General features: G+C 46.8%; 4 protein-coding genes across 5 annotated transcripts; 1 reads left to right on the top strand and 3 right to left on the bottom strand.

Annotated features, from left to right (window-relative positions):
* Positions 1-375: 375 nt before the first annotated feature.
* On the top strand, positions 376-5,290 carry LOC112896782. 2 transcript variants are annotated; one of them, XM_025964913.1, is made up of 8 exons: positions 376-686; positions 2,117-2,916; positions 3,008-3,299; positions 3,476-3,682; positions 3,772-3,945; positions 4,115-4,303; positions 4,402-4,515; positions 4,611-5,290. In XM_025964913.1, exons 2-8 carry the CDS (start codon positions 2,153-2,155, stop codon positions 4,950-4,952), a joined length of 2,082 nt encoding a protein of 693 aa, XP_025820698.1. In that variant the 5' UTR covers positions 376-686; positions 2,117-2,152; the 3' UTR covers positions 4,953-5,290. The 2 variants fall into 2 exon arrangements, with proteins under 2 accessions (XP_025820698.1, XP_025820699.1); XM_025964914.1 differs by lacking the exon at positions 376-686 and adding an exon at positions 1,161-1,350.
* Positions 5,291-5,853: 563 nt separating this feature from the next.
* Positions 5,854-7,476, bottom strand: LOC112896783 (60S ribosomal protein L31). Its single transcript, XM_025964915.1, has 2 exons — positions 7,307-7,476; positions 5,854-6,411 (listed from the first exon to the last, which is right to left on the bottom strand). Exons 1-2 carry the CDS (start codon positions 7,393-7,395, stop codon positions 6,132-6,134), a joined length of 369 nt encoding a protein of 122 aa, XP_025820700.1. The 5' UTR covers positions 7,396-7,476; the 3' UTR covers positions 5,854-6,131.
* A 550-nt stretch (positions 7,477-8,026) lies between these two features.
* LOC112896209 (sulfofructose kinase) lies at positions 8,027-12,026 on the bottom strand. Its single transcript, XM_025964130.1, has 11 exons — positions 11,746-12,026; positions 11,474-11,641; positions 11,290-11,364; positions 11,152-11,204; positions 10,730-10,880; positions 10,365-10,475; positions 9,744-9,870; positions 9,493-9,593; positions 9,031-9,169; positions 8,536-8,588; positions 8,027-8,416 (listed from the first exon to the last, which is right to left on the bottom strand). Exons 1-11 carry the CDS (start codon positions 11,893-11,895, stop codon positions 8,339-8,341), a joined length of 1,206 nt encoding a protein of 401 aa, XP_025819915.1. The 5' UTR covers positions 11,896-12,026; the 3' UTR covers positions 8,027-8,338.
* Positions 12,027-20,281: 8,255 nt separating this feature from the next.
* On the bottom strand, positions 20,282-21,907 carry LOC112897714 (serine/threonine-protein kinase UCNL-like). The gene has a single exon (XM_025966104.1). It carries the CDS (start codon positions 21,848-21,850, stop codon positions 20,579-20,581), a length of 1,272 nt encoding a protein of 423 aa, XP_025821889.1. The 5' UTR covers positions 21,851-21,907; the 3' UTR covers positions 20,282-20,578.
* Positions 21,908-24,865: the final 2,958 nt, after the last annotated feature.

Below are 24,865 nucleotides of genomic sequence, written 5' to 3'. Positions count from 1 at the left end.
CTACAAATAAAAGTTCAAAAGAAAGAAAAAAAAAGACAAGACCAAGTAAGAGACGGACCCCACACATACTCACGACCAAGTAAAATGTAGTACCCCATGATAAAATGCTCACGCACGAAGAACTAGAGGTTGAATGCATGTTTAAAAATGCTATCTTTTTCTTACGGAAAAAGATGCAACGTACAAAAATCCTGAACGCACATAAAATCGGGCCGGCGAAAAGGGCAAGGGGACAAGGACAAACCGCTTGCCGGCGGCCACCCTCGCTCATCTCATCGCCACGCGGTGAGCAGACCCGGCCAAGCCCCGAGCCGAGAGGGAGAGAGAAAAAAACGCTCGCCCTACCTGGCGCTCGATTTAAGCAGAGCAACCGCCCACTCCCCCCCCACTCCTCTCCGGTCTCCGCCCACCACGCTCTCCTCTTCGCACGGGCACAGCAGACCCAGCCGCGATCCCACCACGCCTGGCCGCGGGCGTCGCCTTCCCGCGCCGACGGCCGCGCGCACGCGGAAACCGCCCCGCTTGCGGCACCGCAGGCACCAAGTGGGAGGCCCCCTCGGGCTGTTGCCTTGCGCGTTCTTGACGGAAGCCTTACCTCCCCCCGCCGCATTGCATCGCGCTGCGGCTCCACCGCAGCCTGCCGCTGATTGCGCCCGCGGGGACGGGCGCTGGAGCCTTGTCGGACGGTGAGGGATTCTCTACTCTTCGGCTTCATACTGTTCTGCAAGTTCGAGTCTAGAGCCTTGCTCTCCGTGAAGCCTCCGCCGCCCGTCGGATCTCTGTGGGATTGTGAGCGGCGGTGTGGCTCTTGATTCACCGTCTTCTTTTCGCGCTGGGTTCCCTAAAACTTTTGTTTGTACTCCGTAGTTATTTTCTCCTGCTTGGGTCCTAGTATTCCTCGACATGCTACCCGGATCTTTGTTCGACGACAGCAGCATTGATTACCTAGTCTCATAATTTGACCTGGCGCTTCGTGATGAGTTGCGTTGGGCGCCTTACCTGGGGGGCAGATCATGCCGAATTATTTCTACCTCGCCATTTTCATTTCCGAATTCCGGCGCCTAGTGTTATCACGGGCAATCGGGTTCCTCGGTGCTTCCCGATTGCCGTTTTTTCACTCATCCTGATCTGTTCTTTGTACGACGGGAAAGGTGGTTGCAGATTTGGAATTTCGTGGCGGCTGTTTGGTTTGATTTATGATGGCCTGCCGTCCGCATTTATGATGGAATGTTCTCCAAGTAAACTAATTTGCCCCTTCAAGCTGTTCTTGTACTCGGGGTATTGATTGACCAGTTTCCCGTTCCTTGCCAGTTGCCGCTATCGGAAGCCCTCTGCCAGCCTAACTAACAGGTGCTTTTGGGTTGCAGTGGGCTATTTCAGGCAATTATAATTATTTGCTGATCAGTATGGTGTATGGAAATAAGTATGGTTCACGAGTGGCTTGTGATGGAGTTTGACCATTTGTCCATGAGCATACTCATACTGCTATGCTTTCTTACCCTTTCTAGAGTAGTTGGTGTTATGATTTTGCTATTTTGGGGGGAACTTGATCACTTTATGGTATCTCTACTATGGTAAGTAGTACCACCTGTGGCGATTTTGATTGGTAATCATGCTAAAGATACGCTTTTGAATCTGCAGAATCGATGACCTTGTCATCCAATAGCCAGTAAATTTTATAGAGCAGTGTTCAACTTGTATCCAGCCTACCCCAACTTGCTTGGGACAAAAGGCTAAGTTGTTGTTGTTGTTGTTGTGTTCAACTTGTATCCCTGCCCCAAAGTGCAGCTCACTTTGTCGGTGGTAAAGCCCATACTCCACTGCAGGTTCTAGGTGATAACCTCGCCTAAAGTAGATGGGTGTCCTTTGGCACCATGATTTCATTGTCGCATCCTAAAGTTCATGGTAGAGTTCAATTATGGAAATGAAAGTGTGCTTGATTTGAGTTCCAATAGTTCAAAGTGTGCTTATTAATCCTCTTTTCTGGATCTCCTGTTTCTTCTGATCCAAGTGTCACTAATGTTATATCTATTTGAACATGCTTGCTTTTGAAAGTCTGTTCAGCTTGCAAAAGTTGCTAGAACAACCTAACCAGCTATGCTTATTATTTCTCCAGGAATCGAAGTTTCAAACAGATTAGAAGTACTCCGAAATGGGTGCTAGAGATAACATGGAAGGGAGAGAAGAGAAGAGGGGGGTTGGATCAGATTATGTACATGCTAGGGACTCCTTTTCATCACAGGGCGAGTCTCGGGTTCCAAGGAAGCTCAGTAGAAAGGAGACTAAAGAAAATAGCCCCCGCATGACCAAAAGCAGTGCTAGCCGTCAAGCTCAGAATAAGCAGCAACATAAAGGATTAAACAATGTTCAGAACAAATCTCAGAAGCAAAAGAAAACAATTAGCACTGCTAAAGCTGTTGAAGTTAGAAAGCCAGACATAGCCAGAGTTCCTTCGCGCCCTCCGTCAGAACTGTCTGAGGAAACAGATGATATAATCAGCGATGCTGGAACCATCGACGATAAAGGCAATGAGGAGGCCAAGGAGATCGATGTGTTAGATGAAGCTCCACACTGTGATCAGAGTACTGGCACTGATGATGATATTCCTGATATTGAAGAGAAGATAGTTCATCATGACAAATCAGATGTAGGTCAAGGGAATGAGGAATCAGAGTCGAGAATTGACAAGTTGGAACAAGAACTTCGTGAAGTTGCTGCTCTCGAAGTTTCTCTGTACTCTGTAGTGCCCGAGCATGGAAGTTCAGCACATAAGTTGCATACCCCAGCTCGGCGTCTTTCTAGGCTATATGTTCATGCATCCAAGTTTTGGTCGGCAGACAAGAGAGCTTCAGTAGCAAAAAACATTGCTTCTGGACTCGTGCTTGTTGCAAAGTCCAGTAGCAATGATGCTTCAAGGTATAATACGGCTATGCTTAATCTAAATTTTGGCTCCAGCATATGACATCACCAGAAAATTCCTCCAACTGACAAACTATTCTTGATATAGGTTGACATTCTGGCTGTCCAACACAGTTGTCGTCAGGGAGATAATTGCACAAACATTTGGCGTCTCACATGTGAATCCAACAATGACGACCATGAACGTGAATGGTGGTGCCAAAAAGCTTGATGGGAAACCTATGACAATGCTACGGAGAAACAGCTCCAATGGCAAGCAAGCCAAACTTGCTGCGATGCAGATGCCAGATGATTGGCAGGAAACAAGTACATTTTTGGCTTCATTAGAGAAGATTGAATCTTGGATATTTTCTCGGATTGTTGATACAGTGTGGTGGCAGGTAAATGTCTGTTATTTATAATATATTCTGATTGACTTCATGAGGCTGGGAGCATTCTGTCTAGTCCAGTGTTTCAGAAATAAATACTTCACAGTGATTCTCCTCTGGCCTACCTGTTTTCTTAATATGTTGGAATATTCATGTTGTCAGTTTTATGAAAAATGTTTCTCTTCCAGGCACTTACTCCCCACATGCAAACGCCGGCGGAAGGTTCATCTACTCCAAAGGCTGGCAGAGTGTTAGGTCCTGCTTTGGGTGATCAGCAGCAGGGCACCTTTTCTGTTAACCTGTGGAAGGCTGCATTTCATGATGCATTCAGCAGAATGTGCCCTCTTCGTGCTGGTGGACATGAGTGTGGCTGTTTACCAGTATTGGCAAAATTGGTATTATTTAACATCCTTATTTTCAAAATAGTAAGAATTTTTCGTTACTGCAAATATATTTCTGGATCTCATGGTTCTCCCATTATCAGGTGATGGAGCAATGTGTAGCCCGTTTGGATGTTGCAATGTTTAATGCCATCCTTCGTGAATCAGCAAATGAGATACCAACAGATCCTATATCTGACCCAATTGTTGACCCAAAAGTTCTGCCAATCCCAGCTGGTGATCTAAGCTTTGGGTCAGGCGCGCAGCTGAAGAACTCTGTATGTGCTGATTCAGTTCTTTGTGCATTCCAAGTAGTTTTTCATTATAACTGTTATATAGTTGTTTGTAAAGATGATGCTTGCTAAGGAATAAAACTAGATTGTCAATGTGCTAGGGTCATGCTATTACCCCTCAAACAATCAATTTATGTAAAATAAATGACTGCAGATTGGAAACTGGTCAAGATGGTTGACAGATAAATTTGGCATTGACGATGATGATTCGGACATAGGAAACGACGATGATGATGAAAGAAGAGGTGCAGCTGAATCAAAATCATTTCAACTGCTTAATGAATTGAGTGATCTCCTGATGCTACCAAAGGACATGCTTCTTGAAAAATCTATCAGGAAAGAGGTCAGCGTTCACGCATGCACCTGGAAAATTATTATACTGTTTCCTCTTTTACATGGCAACCAAATGACCAGTGGTTATGCCTTTGATGTCTTCCTCAGGTCTGCCCCTCCATTGGCCTTCAGTTAGTGACAAGAATCCTGTGCAATTTCACCCCTGATGAGTTCTGTCCAGATCCTGTTCCAAGCAGAGTCTTAGAGGAGCTGAATTCAGAGGTTTGTTTCATTCTCACGAAATGCTGTAGGCTTCTAGCCTCACACACATTTATTCACAGAAATGTAGTAGTTAAGAAATACTTGATGCTATGCAGAGCTTGCTGGAGCAATGCACCAACAAAGATGTGCTCAGCGCATTTCCATGCATTGCCGCTCCTATTGTGTACCGAGCACCTTCGACATCAGATGCGGCAGAGAAAGTGGCAGACATAGGAGGCGGCACAAAGCTCGATAGGAAAGCCTCAATGGTACAGAGGAGAGGCTACACCAGTGACGACGATCTGGATGACCTGGACTCTCCCCTTGCATCCCTAATTGACAGGAGTGCTCCACCTTCTCCATCAAATGGTATTGCGCATTTCAGTGCTCAGAGAGGAGCTTCCATGGAGAACATAAGATACACGCTCCTAAGAGAAGTATGGTCGGAGCGGCGGTGATCAATGCATCTGTAAAACCTAAAATCTCTTCTACAGCTGCCGTATAAGATCACAAGAAGGTGTCGTCATGTATGCCCTTCAACAGTCTTTTCACAGTAACAAAATATGAAACACTTCTTGTACAGCATTTTCCCGCAATCCTATATATGTAGCCCTTTTGTAGTATAGTGCAACTCAAGATACGGATAGTAAGACTGTTGCACCTTGAAGTTGAATAACACTATCTACGGTGCAAGTTTGTGGAATGAAGCTATGAAAGTTCGTCTACCGACCTAGCTAGCTACCGTTGTGTAGGGTGTCGGCATGGATGCTGATGCAGTAATTCAACTGCATTTCTATATTGATATGGCAGTCTCCTCATGGAACAATTTGATAGGGACTTGAGACGCTTACATTTGAGCTGTCTCCACTATTCTTAACAAATCAGAGTATGGTGACGGCCCAGCGGAAACCAGTCGTCGTCGGACGGCCGCCGGCGATGGCGATCCTCCATCTGCAGATGCCACTCTGCATTGCGCCGGTCCATGAAGTACATCGCAACCTGATGTGGTGGGGCTTGGCGTTTGATTATAATGTACACACAAAAAACATAGGGATCTCATCAAGTTCACTCAAGCCCCCAACCATCCTTTGCAGCTGCCACCGGGAGAGTGATGGCTGATCAATTGGCATTCCAAATCCACAACCACCACACAGGGTTACCTATGGCTGATAGCATGATACCCAGGACTGGGCATTATATTTTGTCAGTTGGCAGGAAGCATGGCCTTAGACGTAGACAAAAATGAACAGGCAAGCATATGACAGTTCATTTGAGCAAGTTCGATATAGTATGTTCAGCTAATAAAACCATTCACCCTGTAATTCTTATGCAAGATTCCACGCCATCACACGACACAAGTTCAGGCAAAATCACACTCGCAATACAATTATCCAAGGAACACTACTGAGACAATACCAAAAATGGCATTTCCTACGAACCCAGCTTGACAGTAAATCATAAGGGCAATTATGAAGAAATGAACACATAACTAACCATTAAATTCGATTTAAGGAAATAGACAACTTTGTGATGTCGCATCACAGTACAAGAGTTCAAAACTTCTTTTGGGCACAAAAGGTTTGCTGTTGCCAATACAAGCTACACTCTCATTCTAAAGATGTAGAGGATGTGAGAGCTTAATCCGCTTCGTCGATGACCTTGGTTCCCAGCCCTTTCAAACCCTCAGCAGGGATCTCAGCGACGGTGACAAGGGAGTAGAGTTCCTCCTTGGCATCCTCCTCATCGTTCCTCCTGCGGGCGATTCTCACACGCACCCTCCGTGGAACGCTTCTGATCCCGCTGCTCCAGATGTGCTTGTTCAGCTTCACATCAACCCGGACATCAGTGGTGCCCATAGCCTTCTGTGCAAACTTCCTGATCTCCTTGATGGCATTGGGTGCTTTCTTCTTGAATGTGCTGCCAAACATCAGAAAATGATGAGTAAAAAGCAAGGGGGAATGGTCACATTCAGTAATCTTCAGTTCCAATAACAATACAACATTAAGTGGAAACAAGAGAGGTCATGCAGAGAACAGAAAAGACTTGGATAAGCATTCAGTAACTGAAATGGAACAATCTATGAGTCCATTGGATCCGGATGAAACATTCAAACAAACAAGTTGAATGAGCAATCAAAGCAACCCACCTTCTCTTCTCCTGCTTATTTGTTTTTGAGTTCATACTCATCATTCCTCAGAAAATGTCAAAAACAAATGAATGTAAAGTTTCTTATCAGGCTTCTAAGCTTGCATGGTTTATATGTTTGGTAGAAACATCCAAAAGGCACTAAAAATTTACCTCATAAGAAAGTGTGTTGAGCATATACGGCTATATCTTTCTAAGCTAGGTCAAAAGGACCCTTCATTGCTATATATCAATTCTCTGGTAGTATATTTTGCAATTCTAAATGGAAATAAAGGGAGATACTAGGAGCCTATTGCTTTTACCTTCCAATGTAATCAGTACAAATGAAATTAAGAAGATATCAAACGAGTGCCACGGCAAAATTTACAAAGCATACGGTGGCAAGGTCATCGAATATGCAAGCTACGAAGAGAATAGCTAATCACGTAGTAGAACATTACTAAATGTTCAGCACTTCAGGGGCCTCCAGATCGCAACGAGAACAGAACAGGGAGATCCTTGTCTACGGTCTAGTACTACCGAACACACAACATCACCTGCTACCAATCATCTCATGATGCTTAAATACTACGACGAGAACCGCGCGATCGAGCCGGATCTCCGAGCGAGAACAGAGCGCAGCGCGCAGCAAACATCAACAAGGTGGCGAGAGGGAGGAGAGGGTTACCAGCCGTGGAGGCGCTTGTGGAGGTTGATGGTGTACTCCCTGGTGACGACCTCCTCCTTCCTCGCCGCTGCTCCCTTCTTCTCCGCCATCTCCTCTCCTCCGCTCTGCTCCGGGGGGGCGACTCGGCTCGGGGGTGTTCCGTTCCGGCGGCGCGAGAAGAAAACCCTACCAGCGACGGGGGTGCCTTTTATATGAGCGGCACGCAGAGTGATGGGCCGCGCGGGCCGTTAAAAGGACTATGGGCTGTGGGGTGGCGTTCAAGCTGGCTAGTGGGCCATGATTATACTCGGGCTGAATGGCTGGTGGGCTGCGTTCAATTGCGCCACGCTGGGCCGCGAGCTTTACTGTACAAAAAACGACAGTTAACTCATGGCCGAAGCCAAAGTTCAACTTGTACCAAACTACCGGTCTCCTTTTCTCTTCGGCATGAAGATCCACCAGCGGCAATCTGTATGGTCTCCGGGTGATAACGGATTATGGTACTAATACTCTCTTCACGATCCAACCTGACTTTTATATATATTTAAAGCTCAATCCTTTTAGAATCCGATTCTAGATTAAAATTTAAATTTAAGACCTTTACCACCGTACCTCCTAGGAAAGTTCACTTACGGTAAGTTCAAGAGGGCTAGATGAACTGCTGGTACACTAAGCATGACTGCAACTGCATGAGCATGTATTTTCTTCAGGTACAAATTGGACTCGTAGACATGCAGAGTCTAGAAGGATCCAAACCAACTTGGGATTGATATATCTGATTTACATATCAAATCAGGGCTCCGCCCTCCGCCGGAACAATGTAGTTACATTCATTTTCGCAGAAATATCAGTCCTTGCGAAAACAAAAGAAATAAACCTCAGGTTTTCAGGGGCGTTGAGCATGACAAGTCCCCATGATAATCATGATACGCTCTAGTTACAGGTGCTTCTTATCAGTTTTACTTTTATTACTGAATTGGATTGGATTTGGAAAGATTTAGAGCCATGGGATGGAATCAGGCCTCATTCGTATGAAATTCTGCCTCATTCGTATCAATAGCCAGCCAGGCGTGGGTCTGTGCGATGAGGAAGGCTGCTCCGAGCCCCCAAACCTCTGCAACCGCAACCAGCCTGCAAATTTTGCACACACGCTTTGATTTGTAAGGTAAGGTAAGCGGCCATGGATGTGCAACTTCCTTCTTCGACTATTTTGATTTACAAATACTGCATTTCTATTAAAAGTTCCTTACCACTTGTGCTGCAAAAGGCAGCATCCTCTCTGGTGGCATGCCGGTGCATAAACCTAATCCAAAAGAACAAAACAATAAGCCCGCATGATAAATATTTCAAAATAGACGCAGCAATCAGTATTTATAACCTAACAAAGTGCTTCTGGTTAAAAGCAGAAAGAAACAGCAAGATGAGCAAGCTGACACAGGACATTGTGTGACGCTGCAAGTAGCCCATGTACTGTATTCGTTTCAGTGCTCTTCAACTCCTCGGCAGTTAGTAGGTTAATGGAAAGAGCCTTATGCAATCAAAACTTCAACATCTTTGATACAGAGTACAGATCATTATCGATATGAGACTGGAAACTTATTTCTTACCTTGTCACAACTGATTTCTGGAAAAGGAAATTTACTAGCTTCTCTAACAAAAGGTGCTGTAAAAATATGAAGCACTAAACAGAAGAATTGATTTTAGCAGCTATATTTATGGTGGAAAAGGAGACATTGCACACTGACCGTACAGAACTGCTCCAATGAATGCATCTCCTGCGCCAGTTGTATCTATGAGCTCTCCAGGTGGTATAACTTCAGCTGTACCTAGAAGTAACCTGCCACTTATTGAGCCTACTCCATCTGCGCTTATTCTCAAGTTTGACTGAAAACAATGACAGACGCAAAAACAAATGTATTACGAAAACACTATAAGAAATTGTCAATTCTAGCATAATGAATCATGAATTTCATTCAAATTGCCACTACTATACTCCAGACAATATGTCAGTCTAGAAGCAGACATTTTGAAGTGAATACTTACTACCACTCATTTCAATTTTAATTTTCAAACCAGAGGACTTCAAGTGTACTGAAGCTCCTACCTTGTGATTATAATTTACAGATCTAGTTCAAGATGATAGAGGAATATACATACGTATGGAAAATATATCCATCCACATTCCATGTACATGTAAGGTGGTATACCTTGGAAGCAATGCATTTTGGTATAGTAGAACTCTGGTCAACTTTCTTCTGTAGTGATTCCAGTAAAGCCTCTGCATCTATTTCCCCTGCCTCAGAAGCATCTGCAACATATTTATTTTTATTATTTTTGTTCCAAAAAAGAGAGAAAAAACATCACTGGGTCCTTTGCCTGTACAATGCACAATCCCTTGTATCCATGTCTTATCTAAATACTAAGGTAGCATAAGCATGCAGATCTACAGTAAACTAACCTGTCATGCTTCTCTCAAGCATCAAGCAACCTTTCTCCCCCAGAGTTACAATAACAAATTTGATTTTAGGTAGTCTTGAAAGCATGGACACTAAAGCAACTGGTAGTGATGAAGCTCCTGTCCAGGCCTACAAATTTAGATAGGTGGAAACAATGAAACCCACAAGATGCCAGCAAACTGAAAATGCTGAACATATTCCTAAGCCTTAGTGTACCAAAATATACAGTACGGGGAAATTTTGTTGTCAATCACCTAATTCGGTTGAACTAATCCAACAAAAAATATCCAATATGCTAGAGTAAGTAAAGCAAAGCCAGCACATGTTTGCATTGCAACTAAAATGACACTGGCCACGCCATGAGAAGTATATAAAGCAAATTCCTGCCTAACCAACGGGAAATGTAGGCACTTTCATTTCTACAAGGAGTAGTCAAGAACAATGTTTTTATAGTAAAGTTTGAGAATGCAGTGCTGTAAAACTTTAACCATCATGCGGGCTGGTCAGGGCCAATATTAATGAATCAGGCGGGGATTCTCTCCCCTCCCGTTGACCTTCAAAAGAATTGGAAGGGTCTTGGGTAGGATCTAGAAGTTACAGTCTTCTGCAATCAAACAACTTACCTGAGGAAACTTTGCAGAGCATACAACATAGGATGCAAAATTAAGAAGCTCGTCCAGACCCTCCCTCTTTCTTTCAGCATCAATCAAAATAGGGATTTTTCTTTGACTTGCCTGCACTGGATTGTTCCATAAGCAAAGGTCAGTCTCAGTAGCAGTGCAGAGAGAAGGAGAAAATTAGCCAGAAAAAGTCTTATGTGTGGCATTAATACAATAGAAGCTGTAGATTGACAAGGTGGACAAAATAAAACAAATCCCGAAGGCATATCTCAAATTTATAAGCTACCCGCAATCACAACTGCAGAAAGAGTGGGTACTCCTTTTTTTCAATTCTTGTGGACTGAGATGATGTGCCTGGAAGATATTACCTCTTCTGCAACAAGCAAAGCAGTGTCATGCAATCGTACATCAAAGTAGACGATGTCTGCACCATCTAAAGCAGAAGACAAGTTTGCCTTTGTGAGCTCTTCTGGCACCAAGGGGGGAGAACCAGGAGTGTGTATACAAGTACGAGTTTTCCTGAAAAGGCAAAAGCAGGACAGCTGAATATAATTCAGTAATAGATATTAAGCTAAAGTTTTTTGGATATAATTGCTAGGATATGCCACTTGTTCTGAGTTGCTATTGATGATCACAAGAAGTTGGCAAGAATCAGGTAGTAGCGTGACTGGTTTGCATATTATTGCATATGCCAAAAAGAAATGTGACCGTGCAGGTTTCTAGCTTGCAGCAGAGCAATGTAATTACAAATAGGCATCTTGTTCAGAAGAGAGTGAGCGTGTCAACTCACGTCTGTTGATCAACAATGATGTAGGTGAAGGGTGAATTCCCGTCCTCTGCGATCTGAAAAAGGACGCATCGCGTTCTAGAGGATGAGCTTAGCAGCACTGAGTGACTGATTGCGTTGCTAATGCATAGTAATTCATACCAGAATGTAGGATGTGTCGATGCCATCAGCTTGCAGTTCGCTGAGGATGTTCCTTCCTTGAGCATCGTTGGCTACCTGATCCCGATGGATTGTTTTATGGGTTAGAAGCAAAGGTCAGGCGTTGACTAGTTGCGTCCTGTTAATGGGTAGTGAAGGGGAGGGGAGGGGGAAATCAAGAATGCACCTTGGAAATGATCCTGGGACGGAGGCCGAGTCGCGCAGCTGCGGTGAGCGCGTTGCCCGTGTTGCCGCCCCCCTGGACCTTGAGATCGAGGCTGCGGATCTTGTCGTCGGGGTTGGGGAAGGACGCCACCGTGGCCAGGTAGTCCACGGAGATGCCGCCGCACCCGAGCTGCGGCGCGTCACAAAACGGGAGGGGAGGAGGAGCTGAGACCGAGGCGGAGGAGGAGACGGATCGAGCCTTGTCGGAAGGAAGAGAAGGAGCAGGCGCCGTACCACGACGGGGCTGGGGCCGCCGGAGGCCATTGCGGTGACGATGGTGCTGCGGGGGCGGCGACGCAGCGGAATAACCCCCCTGCCCGCTTGACGACGTAGAGTGTGGAGAGGAGCGGTGGGCAGCTGCAGCTGGTTTGCGCAGGGCGCCATCCCTTCTGCCCTCTTTTGCTGCTGGGCTGGCCTTCGTGCCAACACCAACAAGGCGGTTGTTGCTAGGATTTCCTTTCCTCGCCCTTCTCCGATGGGCAATGGCCGTGTGCTTTAGTGCTTGCCGCTTGCGTGCCAGTGCAAATGCTACCCGCCAAAACAAACTTGCTCCAACCAAATCAAAACGAACCAAATCTAGTGCGATCTGCGATGCCAGGTCGAGTGGAACGAGCGATGAGAGGAGGACGCTGACCGGCGAGGGCAATCCATCCATCACTCCATCTGCAACACTAGCCAACATGGTGGGGCGGGCTGCATTGCAGAAGGAAGCAAACAGACAACGGCTCGGCCCACGTGGCTGACTCCAACCAGCCCAACAAAAGCAGGCCCAGGCCAGAAGTAGGCCTTGGGCTTGGATCCGCGCGCAGCACGATCGATCACATCAGACTCCATTGTCTGTAGCTCCGTTTGGTTTTGGTTATCCGGACTTAGTCCCGTCATAGGATTTTTGATATCAATTAAAAGTACTAAATATAGAATAATTATAAAAATAATAATATAAATAAAGACTAATTCATAAGACGAATCAATTAGAGTCTATTATGCCTAATTGATCCATTATTAGCATATGTTTAGTGTAGCACAACATTGCCAAATCATAGACTAATTAGACTTAATTGATTCGTCTCGCGAATTAGTCTCCATTTATGCAATTGGTTTTGTAATTAGTCTATATTTAATACTTCTAATTGATGTTCAAATATCCGATGTGACGGGGACTAAAGTTTAGTCACCTAGATCCAAACGTGTCGGTGTTTCGATCACCGGCTAGTAATTTGCGTCGCGCTTCTCGTGACTCGATGGCTAACAATCGAAAATAAAGATTTAGACTGGTTCGGGCAAATGCCCTACATCCAGTATGGGTGTTGTTTTTCATGTTCCTCACGTTCGAATGCTGGGTGTTTACAATGGGGCGCTTGCAAGTGGTGCGTGCGTGTGTCTGGTTTCTAGAGAGAAGAAGGTCCAGCTCCGCCTTATATATGTGATGGGCTAGGCTACATTGTGTGAGAGTGAGGGGGTTCCTCGCCTCCTGGGAACGGTGTCGTTGGCTGCCCTACACGTGTTCTATCCGGAGACCTCTTGTCGATCGTGCTCCGCCGCTCCTCAAGCCAAGTCCTGTTCGCTCAGATCGCGGCACTGCCTAACATATCCTCGGGCCTTCGTCCTGTGGTAGTGGATGGCGCCGTTGTACTTGCGGCACGCCCTCGCCCTAATACGTCGGGGCGGGCTTCTTGTTTGGTCGGCACGCCTGGCCTTCCTCGCGGGGCTCGGGGGGGGGGGGGGGGGGGGTGTCGGGCGCCTTGTTCTCCCCTAGCCGCACGGTCCAAGGTGGGGGCCGCTAGCACAGCGCTCCTCCCTCACCCTACGCCTGACGGCGGAGGGTGACCTGATACGGGCTGTCCCGTCAGCCGTGTCGAGGGAGCGCGGCTGGCGTGAGCGCTGGTCGTGGAGTTATGGTGTCCCGACTGGCCGGGGATGTCCCTCCAATCCTTCGGTCCGTAGGCGATGTCCCTACCCCGGCTGTTGGGCGAGGGGCGTGCATGCACGTCTTGTCGGGGTCAGTGCAATTAATGCTGCCCATGCCCACACCTTCCCCAGGTCGTCTCGGGGTCGAGCCCTCCTTTCGGGGCCGGCTCGAGCTTCCCGACCCCTCCTGCAGCGTTATGGGTCGAGGAGGCGCCACGTGTTGCCGGACCGTCGGAGCTTCTTTCGCTGGTGGGCCGATCCGGGCCGCACTTCTGCCTGATTAGGCCGGACCGTCCGCTCAAGGTTGGTTGATTCGGTGATCAGATCCCTAAGGCCATCTCCAGCAACGTTGCCCTCAAATCACCCATATTGGGGCAAATGGGCGTGGGCCCCACCTTATCTCTCCCCCATCCACAACATGGTTCCCAGCAGTGGCTTGTAAATCCGACCCCCATCCATCCACGCCACCCCGAGCCGTCCCGACGAGCGCCGCCTGACGAGCGCCGCCGCCCCGGCGAGCCCCGGCGCCACCACGACGAGCTCGAGCCGCCACCCCACCGAGCTCCGCCGCCCCCGACCTCGAGCTCGAACTTGGCCGCCACCCCGACGAGCTCAACGAGCTCCGCCGCACCCCGACGACCTCCGCCGCACCCGACCTCGACGCACGCTCGGCCAGCAGGGCCCACTGCCGCGTGGCATTTCGTGGTTGGCTACTTCGGATGGGAGATTGGATGGGAGAATCTGGGAAACCCGTAGGTTTGGGCAACGTTGGGAGGACCTCAGGTTTTGGGAGGAGCTATGGGGGACCTGCTGGAGCAATGAACAGTGGCTAAGCTCCTATATTTTGGGATAAAGTATGGGATGGGGGACACTGCTAGAGATGGCCTAAGGACCGTACTTTAGGGTACATGTGCTACTTGACCCCATCAAAACAGCACCTATATCACAGCGCTAAGCTACTCTTAACTGCTTTAAATTATATAGTTTTTAGGGCAGCTTTAAATTATATAGTTCACTTTAGTTTGTTAGAATTCAAACTTCTCTAACTTTAAAAAGTTTATTAAATAATAGACACAAACATTTACACCATCTAATTAGTTTCATCCAATCCACCATGAAAGTTATGATAGTACATTTTCTTTTGATTGGGGAGTACATTTATTTTGATGCTAACAACTATCCAGTTAGCCAAAGCTAATGCCAGCTAACCGCTAGTTCTAACTGACCCAAATATGACTTTCTTACTAGTATTCCACTACATATGATGACGTCCTAAAACTGGTCAAATAAACCAGCCCTGAAATACTTCTCCTCACAAACAATGCATCTCTAATGATAACCTCACTCAAATGAAAAGTTCTATGATGATTTGGTTCACCACTACAAACGTCATCATCCAAAGAGGCAGAAAGATTCAGTGTATGCAGAAAACCAGCTAGTGGCGTGCCTCGAACCATCACTACCAGCCCGGTTTCCTCTATCCTCGTGACACGCCATTTCTTCCCGGATCTTGGTAGGATTATCGAATTGAGATAAGCTAAGTAGCTTTATGGAAGGTCACCAGTCCCCAAATTTGCGCATAAAGCAAGGGTCATATGTCTCCTGATCCTTGAACATTCTCCAGAACACTTCTCTTAAATCAAACGCACTGCATATTAAACTACACTTACATATAGAACGGTAGTGCATCAGAAGCAACATATACAAACTCGTTTTAGATTAGCGTGCTAATGTTGCAACCTGTAAGAGATTATTGCTGAATGAGACCAAAAGGGTTTAGGGTTGCATGAGCCCACCGTACCCAACCCAACAAACTTTGATCAAATTCAACACTAGTATTTTTTTTTGGCAGAATTCAACACTAGCTTTAGGCAACTAACAAAGATGTGTAGTGGCAAACTCACACGTAGGCCACCACCAATCCATTATAGATAACACACGAGCGTTATGGTGCGTCAAATGCAGCAAAATAATCGCCAATCAGTACTACTATGTTGTACTAACCGACTCGAGATTAGGTCTAATTATAATGTATTTTAAAATTAATAAAGATACTTGACTACTCTCTCCATCCTAAATTATTAGTTATCTTAGCTTTTTAGGTGCATAATTATTATTATGCATTTAGATATATGTTATGTGTAGATGCATATCAAAATCTATGTATCTAGAAAAGCTAAAATAATTAATTATATATACTTAAATAATAGGGCCACCAGTCAGTCCACCAATATGGATGTTCACCCGTGCACAGAGTGTCAAAGATTCTGAACTCGCAACAGGTTCCGGGACTATTTTTAAGGCGATGATTTTTTCAGACTAAATTCGCATGCCCACGCGTACGTGTTGGTGTTTGGATGCAGCGATTAATTTTTAGTTCAGGTCATATAGGATATTTGGATGCTAATTAGAGAGACTAAATATAAGTTAACTACAAAATCAATTAAATAAATGAAGACTAATTCACGAGACAAATCTATTAAGTCTAATTGATTCATCATTAGCACAAATTTACTGTAGCACAACGTTATCAAATTATGGACTAATTAGGTTTAATAGATTCATCTCGTGAATTAGCCTCCATTTATATAATAAATTTTGTAATTGATATATATTTAATACTCCTAGTTGGTGACCAAATATTCGATACAAGGACCAAAATTTGGTCCTGACGAACCAAAACAGGCCCTGAAAATCCTGGCGCCGTGGGGGAGAGGGCGAGGCATTGGCATGGCTCGTCTCAACAGCCAGCAGCTCGGAACAGCGCGGCGTCAGTACGAATCCGATGGCCGGGCATGTTTAATGAGCAACGGACACGGCGAGTCAACAATCATTAAGAGCCAGATTAGGCTAGTAAACAAGCCATAGAAACTCTGTCATGCATGCTGGCCTGTGCTAATTTTCTGGTTTCAGCAACGCTCATTTTTTTTTCTGTCTTCCCTGCTGCAGATAAACCGTTTCTTGAACAGAAACGTTGGTGTTCTTGCAAAATTAAAGGTCAGGAAAAGAAAGGGGTTGTGTGTCCAACTGCTGCTCGAGTGTGTCGAGGAGTTGCTATGATGCGGCTATTGATTTGTGATGTCCTAAGTTTTCCACTTGGCCTTTGGCTGTGTAGCCATTAATCCCTACGTTCAATCCTCTTATAAGAATCCAAAAATAAGAGTTTTGCTCGGAGGACATTGCCATACCATAGGCCTATTTGGTAGGAATTTTTGTTCCAATAGTTTCTTGCCACAAACTGAAACAAACCGTACCAGACGTAAGAAAAACCATGACTCTCTATCAAAACACTTCTCAAATCTCAGTGTCTATAAGATATCAGAAACCAGAACAATTGGTTTCCCAATTTCTGAGAGCATCTCTGACAATATCTCCTACTTCTAGCCCCTGCTCCTCGTACTTTCTGGGGCTATAATTTTTATCTTCAACTCCAACAACAACTCCAGCAACAGTTCCTATATTTCACCCCCTACTCCTCTATAACAGGTGGAACCCACCCATCAGGGTCTCATCCTTACCTTTTTCTTTTTTCCTTTTTTTCTCCCGAAGCATCTCCCCCTCACCTCTTCTCTCTCTCTCTCCCCCGACGCTTGGGGGAGGGCCACGAGGCTCGATGGCCGAGCTTGGTCTTCCTCCCCGTGTTCCTCTCTCTCACGCGTACTCTCTTCCTTCACACACACTCTCTCCCCCGTGCTCCTCCCTCTCACATATACTCTCTCTCTCTCCTTCCCATGAAAGCATCTAGGTCCGTAATTTGAGTTTTGATAATTAATGATAACATTAGTGGACTAACAATTTCTTTGAGAAGAAATGAGTATAGGTTGGTCCAAGAGACATGAGCATAAATTGATGTCATGAAGACACTTGGAGATAATATAGAATGGATATGCTCAAGGCAAAGGTATATGATAGGGGTTTTCTATTTTTGCCGGTCATAAGATGATTAGAGGATAAGAATTGACCGGATTAATAGGATAGATAGCTGTACCATCAAAGGGATCGGTGTGCCCTTGCATAATGGTTCTATAGTGCCATTTTGCTCAAACACTTGCATTGCATGCATAGGGCTAATATGGTTTGAGAAATGGTAACTTAATTTACAAAATGAGTGCTGAAACGCTTAGGCGGACAGTCCGGCCCTAAGGGCAGATGGTCCGCGACCTGTGCAGTTTTTGTGGATAGAAACTTGGCGTTTCTGGTGGAAGCTGAATGGTGAATGGCGGACGGTCTGCCCTAGGCGTGCTGACGGTTTGACAGCTAACATGGTTTAAAGGGCGAACGGTTCGGCCCTACGTGGTGGACAGTCCGCCGGCTTTTGAAAAGCATGTCCAGAAACGTTGCTTCTGGTTGTGCTGCAAAGATGAACAGTGGACATTCCGCCGGCTAACTTTTGAAATCAGACAGAACAAGGAGTGTTCTGTGTGATTGGGATCTTTGTACTGCGGACGGTCCGCTTGTTGTGAGGCACACAGTCTGCCAATGTTCTGATGGTCGACTCTGACATAAAATTATTGCATTTCTAGCCGTTGGGTTTGAATGGCGGACAGTCCGGTCTCTGTGAGGCGGACAGTCCGCGATAACTCTGTTTTTCACGGGTTTGGAGTGTAACAGCTAGATTCCGAGAGGGTGGCTATATATACCTCATGCCAGGCTGTGGGTGAGGTCCCTTAGCACTTTGAAAAGCTTCCTTGACATATTAGAGCCATCTCCCTCCTTTCTCTCACTCACTTTGCTTGGTTGTTGCATTCTTGAGAGTGTGAGAGCATGCTAGTGCATTGCATCAAGAGTTTGAGCTTTGTGGCACTAGGGAATCTTCAAGCAAGCATCATCGACTTGTTACTCTTGGAGGTTGCCGCCTTCTAGACGGCTTGGAGAAGGTGAAACTATTGATCCCTGCAAGAAGAGTGTGAAGGAGCCCCGGTTTGGTTGTGAGAGATCCTTGTGCTTATCTCGCTGGAGTGGTGAAGAGCAACTCTAGTGAAATTGAGGTTTGGACAGGTTCATTGATTCAAGCCGGCTCAAGATCAAGAAGTGTTCTTAGCAGAGGAGCGGTTGAAACGTGGATTAGGGGTGACCGGCAAGTCATCAACACCACGGGAAAAATTCTTGTCTCGTGCCCGGTTACTACTTTGCTCAATTTATTCTTGCATTTTACATTAAGCTCTTTACGTTACTAGAGATTGATTTGCTAGTTGTCACTCCAGGTTGCAAAACCCGACTAGTGATAGGATTTAGTAGAAATAGGAGCTCACTTGTGTTACTAATTAAATTCACTTAGTATTTGTAATTTTAGTTAAAATTGCCTATTCACCCACCTCTAGTCAGTATCTTTGATCCTACAAGTGATATCAGAGCCGAGAACTCCATTTTAGCAAGGATTTAATCATCACGGAGTAAGGATAATGACTAGTGATAATGATATTTATGTTGGGAAGCCATCTTTCTTTGATGGGAATAATTATGATTATTGGAAGTTCACTTGTGTTATTAATTAAATTCACTTAGTGTTTGTGATTTTAGTTAAAACCTTCTATTCACCCTTCTCTAGTCGGTATGTTTGTTTCTACACCCCACACTCCTCTTCCTGCGTAGAATCTTAGCAGAGCTTCAGCTCTCCATGGAGGATCTAGTCGTGAGAGGTGGTCTGGGCCTAGGGGCACCGGATTTGGGCAACGACGAGCAGATAGGACCGCGAGGCAGCGTGCGTGGACGAGCTCAGGAGCAGCGGCATAGGTGCTCGAGCTCGAGGGTGGTCGTGCGGGTGCCTGAGCTCAGGGTGGCGGTGGGGGTGCTCGATCTTTGGGGTGGCAGCGGAGCAGCGGCACGCAGGAGTCCGGTGACCGCACAAGGTGAGGGAGAGAAGCAGAAAAGTAGGGGCCTCCCTAGCCACCCGTGTGGAAAGAGGCTGGAAGGTTGAATTTGGGGTCCTCCCGGTTATAGGGATGAGTAGATTTTTTCGCCCTTGGTCTCTACTTTTAGTAGGGGCTCAAGTAGGGATTTTACTGGAGTTGTTTACGAAACCAAAGAACCATTTCTCCGATAAATCTCCATGCCAAACGCTTGAGTTTAAGATCAAAGCATTACACGGATCCATGGGGGGTGGCCCCCTAATTATTCGTGTTGATTATTTAAGCTCAATAATCATTTAGATCTTATTTTTAGTTGCAATTATAACTTCTCATCATTTAGACCGAACTCGGTTAATTTAAATGTCATATTTACTGCACATATAAATTATTATTTCTACAGATAAGCTACTCTCTTTGTTTTAATTATAGCTTGTTTAGTTTTTAGATACATAGGTTTGCTAGATATTAGACATAGTGTACATCCAGGTACATAGTAAAATATATATATTTAGAAGCTAAAATGATCTATAATTTCAAACAGAGAGACTAAACATTACGTTAAAACAGTAAAAATACTCAATTCATTTCTCTTTTAACCACAAACATGGTTATTCATATTATGCTAAAATATAGATAGGTATTATCGTGCTATATATACTTCTACTGTAACTAATCTTCAGCCTATTTTGAAACGGTGTCACGCGACGGCTATTTCTGCGTGAGCGCATATGGAAGCGCTCTCTTCCCGCCCTTCCCTTGCCCGTCACGTTTATCATGTGACCGTTGTTCAGTGTAGAAAAGGATGTTATACTTAGCTTTTTATGGGTACCGTAGCTTTTCATGGATGCCAAACTGTCAACACCGTAACTTTATTTATTGATTTGATTTGGCTTGGTTTAGGCCCGTAGTTTAATTCCTGGCTCCGCCTCCGATTACACCGATCAATTATCGCATCAGAATTCTCTCGTGCACTCATCATTGCGACGTGATGAACGTTCAAGCAATCAGTAAAATGCTCCAAGTCACGTTACCTTTTCCTTCGGTAATCAGTTTTATCGCTTGCAAGGCAAGCGAGAATTACACGAAGAAAATGATTCGACCTCAGAGCACGGCGAGCCCGCACGTGCGCCAGCCAGCCAGCCCTCCCAAAATGTTTGCACAACTCCGCCAACCCTACGCCGAATTTACAACGCCGTCCCCCTCCCCGTGTATGTACAGTACAGGCACCCTCGAGCCGTCAGTTACAATACGGTACTCTACCGAGGTCCAAAGCGCAAAACAACTAACACCTGCGGTGGCGCCGTCGGAGCTCAGAACTCCGACGAGAAGTCCGACGAGGCGTCCGACGCGCCCTTTGGAGGGGGTGGCTGGTGAAGGTTCCTGAAGTGGTCCCTCACGTCGAACCCCTCGCCGGCCGCGAGACCCTCGTCGGACGGTGGCGGGATGTAGGGCGGCCGGGACACCTCCGTGAGCATGTCCCACGCCACGCCGGCGAAGAACGGGTGCTCGCGGATCTCGTCCGCGCCGCCGGCGTACCCGAGCCTCCTCCTCGGGTCCCGCTCCAGCAGGCGCGAGACGAGGTCGGCGAGCTCTGGCGTCCGCCGCCGGCTGTCCCCCGGGAACTCCAGCTCCTTGTGCAGCACGTTCCGGAACGTCTCCTTCCGGTTCTGGCCCTTGAACGGCGTCCGGCCGTACGCCATCTCGTAGACCAGCACGCCGACGGCCCACCAATCCACGGCGAACCCGTGGCCCTCGCCGCGCACCATCTCCGGCGCCACGTACTCCTCCGTGCCGACGAAGGAGTAGGACTTGCCCCACGCGCCCGCGCCGGAGCTGCCGAAGCTCCCGGGCTTCCGGCTCACCGGCGACACCCGCGCCGACTTGGTCTTCTTGGCCAGGGCTCCGTCGCTTCCCATCAGGTACCGGACCAGGTTCTGGAGCTGCTGGCGCGGCGACGGCGCCGCGGACCACGGCTGAGGGGGCCTGGACTTGGCCTGGCCGACAAGGGAGTCGCTGCGGGCGGCGACGCGCGCCCGGCGGTTGTGGCCGCGGTGCGATGGCGGCGGAGGCGATGAGGACGCGGACGTGGGCCCGTGGTGCAGGAGGCGGGAGAGGTCGAAGTCGGTGAGGATGACGTGGCCGTCGGCGCGGAGGAGCACGTTCTCCGGCTTGAGGTCGCGGTACACGAAGCCGGCGGCGTGGAGCTCGGCGATCGCGGAGACGATCTCGGCAATGTAGAAGCGTATGGCGGCGGGGGAGAAGATGCGGTCGGGGAGCGAGTATCGGAGCTCGTTGAGGTCGCCGCCGGAGCAGTAGGGGACGGCCCAGGCGAGGAGGTCGTCCGTCTCGGTGAAGCCGAGGAGGGACGGGAGGTGCGGGTGCGCGAGGCGGGAGAGCACGTTGATCTCCCACCGCGCGCGGCGATCAGCGTCGGGCTTGGCGGAGCGCTTGTCGAAGGCCTTGAGGGCGTAGCGGTAGGGACGCGAGGCCGCCGAGGGGCCGTCGGCGACGAGGAACACGGTGCCCATGGCGCCCCGGCCGAGGACGCGCAGCGCGCGCGCCCGGTCGAGGTCGATGTCCATGGCTGATGGCCGGCACGGGCGCGCGGGGCAGCCGTGGGTTCGCACGCCGTGCACGGCTGGATGCTGTTGGGGGGCGGGCTCTGGGCTAAGAATAGCGAGCGGGACTGCGGGAGCAACCGCGCAAGCGCAAGGGAGGCACCAAACGAATGGAGAGGCGAGGAGGGTTTGCAGGGAAGATATAGGAGGAGGGGAAGATACACTTACAGCGCCCATTCGGCTTTTGAAATCATCTTCTTTCTATCACAAAAAAAAAATCTCCTTTTAGGATTGTCTATTGCACAGTCAGACCATTTTGCGACTATCTTAACACTGGAATCCCAACCATTAGATCGAGATCCAACGATAGCCTATGTTGTCTCTGACTAGTATTATCTGCTACTGGAAGAATAATTAGCCAAAAATACAAACATCTATGTTGGGTCAAAAACTCAAACTCAAGTGAACCCAATATTTCTATAAAAAACTATAGATGAACCTCTTTTCGCATAAAGAGATTCCACCGCACTTGAGAAAGAAACTAAATTATACTCTTGCTACAAAAACTTCAGTACTCAAAATGGAAATCTTAGCTGACAGTTATCAGTTATTTCAAAAAAAAGTTATCAGTTATCACAGAAAACCTCACTAGTTTGGCATTATACTTCGTGCTTTATAGTATTTATTCAGTTGCCTCTGCTATTCTTTTGTTCTTAAAAACTCTGAAACCACACATCTCTGTAACAGTAGACAAAGCTCTGAAACACAGTTCTTGACATCTTGTTTGCAAGCAAATAAAGTAGCATGACATGTTCATTTACGCTCGCACAGAGCGCACCCTTTTGGGTTTGGCGTGAAGCGCTCCTCCCCTGCTGGTGATTAGAATAAAACGCGCGCGGTTGTCGATCCACTAATCCTGCGATGAGTTGGATTACGCAAAAACAAAGCAAAGCCCCTGCTCCTATGTGCACTAGCTGCTTGAAAAATCATGCTGAAAAAAAAAGAGGGATTGCCAGGCGTGGAGCTCGAGGAGGCAAAGGCGGGGTTTCCACGTGCGGAAGGGAGCAGGGGTCGAATAAATCCATCGCAGAAGAACCCATCAATGATCATACGGTGCAATGGATCTGAAGAAACAGTGGCATTTCATTTGGATGCGGTTTCATCAGGATTTCAGCACAGTGGCCAATCTAGGAGCTATCAACTATGCTTTGCCCTCGCAAATGACAAGCGTTTTTTCTCCGAGGAAGAAGCCAAAATGGCAAGAGATTTTGGAGATTTGATGGGATGCGTCGTGCGCAAATTTCGCGGGGACGTGCGGCTCGCCGGTTGCCCGGTCTCGATGCGTCCCCGTCCTGAAGAATCTGAAGCGGATTGTCGCAAAACAAAGCTAAAGTTTTTGCAATAATTTGCAGAGATATGTGGCGATGATGGCGACTAGCAAGAACTGAACTCGTTGTCATCAGCGATAACACCAACCTGATCCCTTATTCTTCAGTCCTGAATCACCACCGGCGAAACTAATCTACTAGCTAAACCACGCGTCACCGGGATTACACTATTGCTTGCGATCTTTTTAATTGGACTGCATTTTGTCAAACGATGCAGAGAGGCCCGTTTCGAGTCGAGCGATCAGCAGCAACCGCAGCTGCCTGGAAGCATCGCGCTCGCGCATACAGCTCCCTCTGCGTGCACAGCACAGGCGCAGAGCCTGCGAGGACTTGTTTAAAACCACGCACGCCTGCGCTGGAGATAACAGATGGTGTCAGTTGTCAGTAGCCCATCAGTTCAGTATCCTGAATAACTAGTACAGCTAGCAGCTGCTGCCCGTGCAAACCTTCATTCCTCCGGCGAACCACCACCGTACCGCCATTGTTTAGTCCAGGCATCATTGGCTGCCGCTCGGGGTTGATCCGCTCCCCACGACGAGCCGCATGTGAGGAGAATCATGATGGAGCTGGAATTATTCTTTGGTGACTGCTGACACCTAACTGCAGTAGGGGATTAGATAGGCAGGGCCTGTACTATTATACCTCCACTTGTGCAGTTTTTCAGTTAGCTGCTGTGCCTGCTGTGTGTGTCAAGTTGCAAGTTGCAACGCTGTATTGGTGGAAGGATTGGTTTCGATGGAAGTGACAGGACTTTGTTTTATGTGCTGCCTGCTTTGTGAAATGGTAGTAGCGTTTTCGTGCAGAAATTCAGCTGGATTCCGGCCTGGATTCGGATGAACTTATATGAAGAATTGAAGAGTATACTTTTAACATTTGACCGTCACTGCTGGGAAGCTTATTTGTGTAGTGAAAGGGAAAAAAGTTTTAGACACGAAAGTTTATGAGTTGGCAGCACAAGAAGCTGATGAAACATAAATTCTTTGCCTAGAAGGATGGATGGAAGAATGTAGTTCACTGAGACAACTCTTGAATTGGGCGCAACCAACTTATATGCCATCTAGTCTAATAAATTTCTGACCGAAACTTCTGGCGCCGATCAGCTGGTCTGATCTGTGCGTGCGTTAAGCTTCAGAAGTACACGTGCAACAGGTCGAATAATTGTGTACCGACTGATAAGAAATAATGAAGAGCGAAAAGAAAAACGATACCAATGAGTGTCTCTTATTCAAGCTAGTTTTTTTAATAGTTTGGAATTTTAAAAATGATAAAGGACGAAGTGAAGAGACCTGCATGTAATGCCGACCAACCTAATAATTGACGCAGAGAGAATCAAAATAAGGTTTGACTTTTTCATAAAAAGAATTAAGCTGGACCTGGAAATGCATAATTGGAGTGTCTCATGAACTAAAAGATCTTTTTTAAAAAAAAAAATTGTTGTTGACATCCTTGAGAGAAATTAACAAGATCGACAGTATATATTACGAAATATAGATTTACAAAGAACTACGTATATACCAACTCGATCGAGTAAATAGAAATCTTTAAAGAAATAACCCTGTTTCAAACTAAGAATAACCTGTTTCAAACTAAGGATCAACGGCATGCAGTAGGTTTACTGAAAAAGAGTACTGAGGTTACATTCAGCAACTGA

The sequence above is a fragment of the Panicum hallii genome, chromosome 6 (assembly GCF_002211085.1).
Source record: "Panicum hallii strain FIL2 chromosome 6, PHallii_v3.1, whole genome shotgun sequence".
Lineage (NCBI taxonomy): Eukaryota > Viridiplantae > Streptophyta > Magnoliopsida > Poales > Poaceae > Panicum > Panicum hallii.
Note: the sequence above shows the minus strand (reverse complement) of the source record. Positions and strands in the feature narration are given on the sequence as shown.

Bases quoted from the DNA above. Each gene is read 5' to 3' on its own strand.
- LOC112896782 (XM_025964913.1), top strand. From the start codon at position 2,153: ATGGGTGCTAGAGATAACATGGAAGGGAGAGAAGAGAAGAGGGGGGTT. The intron at 3,946-4,114 runs GTATGTGCTGAT...AAATGACTGCAG, and splicing joins GCGCGCAGCTGAAGAACTCT to ATTGGAAACTGGTCAAGATG. The intron at 4,516-4,610 runs GTTTGTTTCATT...GATGCTATGCAG, and splicing joins TAGAGGAGCTGAATTCAGAG to AGCTTGCTGGAGCAATGCAC.
- LOC112896209 (XM_025964130.1), bottom strand. From the start codon at position 11,895: ATGGCGCCCTGCGCAAACCAGCTGCAGCTGCCCACCGCTCCTCTCCAC. The intron at 11,642-11,745 runs GTACGGCGCCTG...GACGCGCCGCAG, and splicing joins GCGGCCCCAGCCCCGTCGTG to CTCGGGTGCGGCGGCATCTC. The intron at 10,476-10,729 runs GTAATATCTTCC...AATCCAGTGCAG, and splicing joins CTTTGCTTGTTGCAGAAGAG to GCAAGTCAAAGAAAAATCCC.
- LOC112896783 (XM_025964915.1), bottom strand. From the start codon at position 7,395: ATGGCGGAGAAGAAGGGAGCAGCGGCGAGGAAGGAGGAGGTCGTCACC. The intron at 6,412-7,306 runs GTAACCCTCTCC...GATGTTTGGCAG, and splicing joins CACAAGCGCCTCCACGGCTG to CACATTCAAGAAGAAAGCAC.
- LOC112897714 (XM_025966104.1), bottom strand. From the start codon at position 21,850: ATGGACATCGACCTCGACCGGGCGCGCGCGCTGCGCGTCCTCGGCCGG.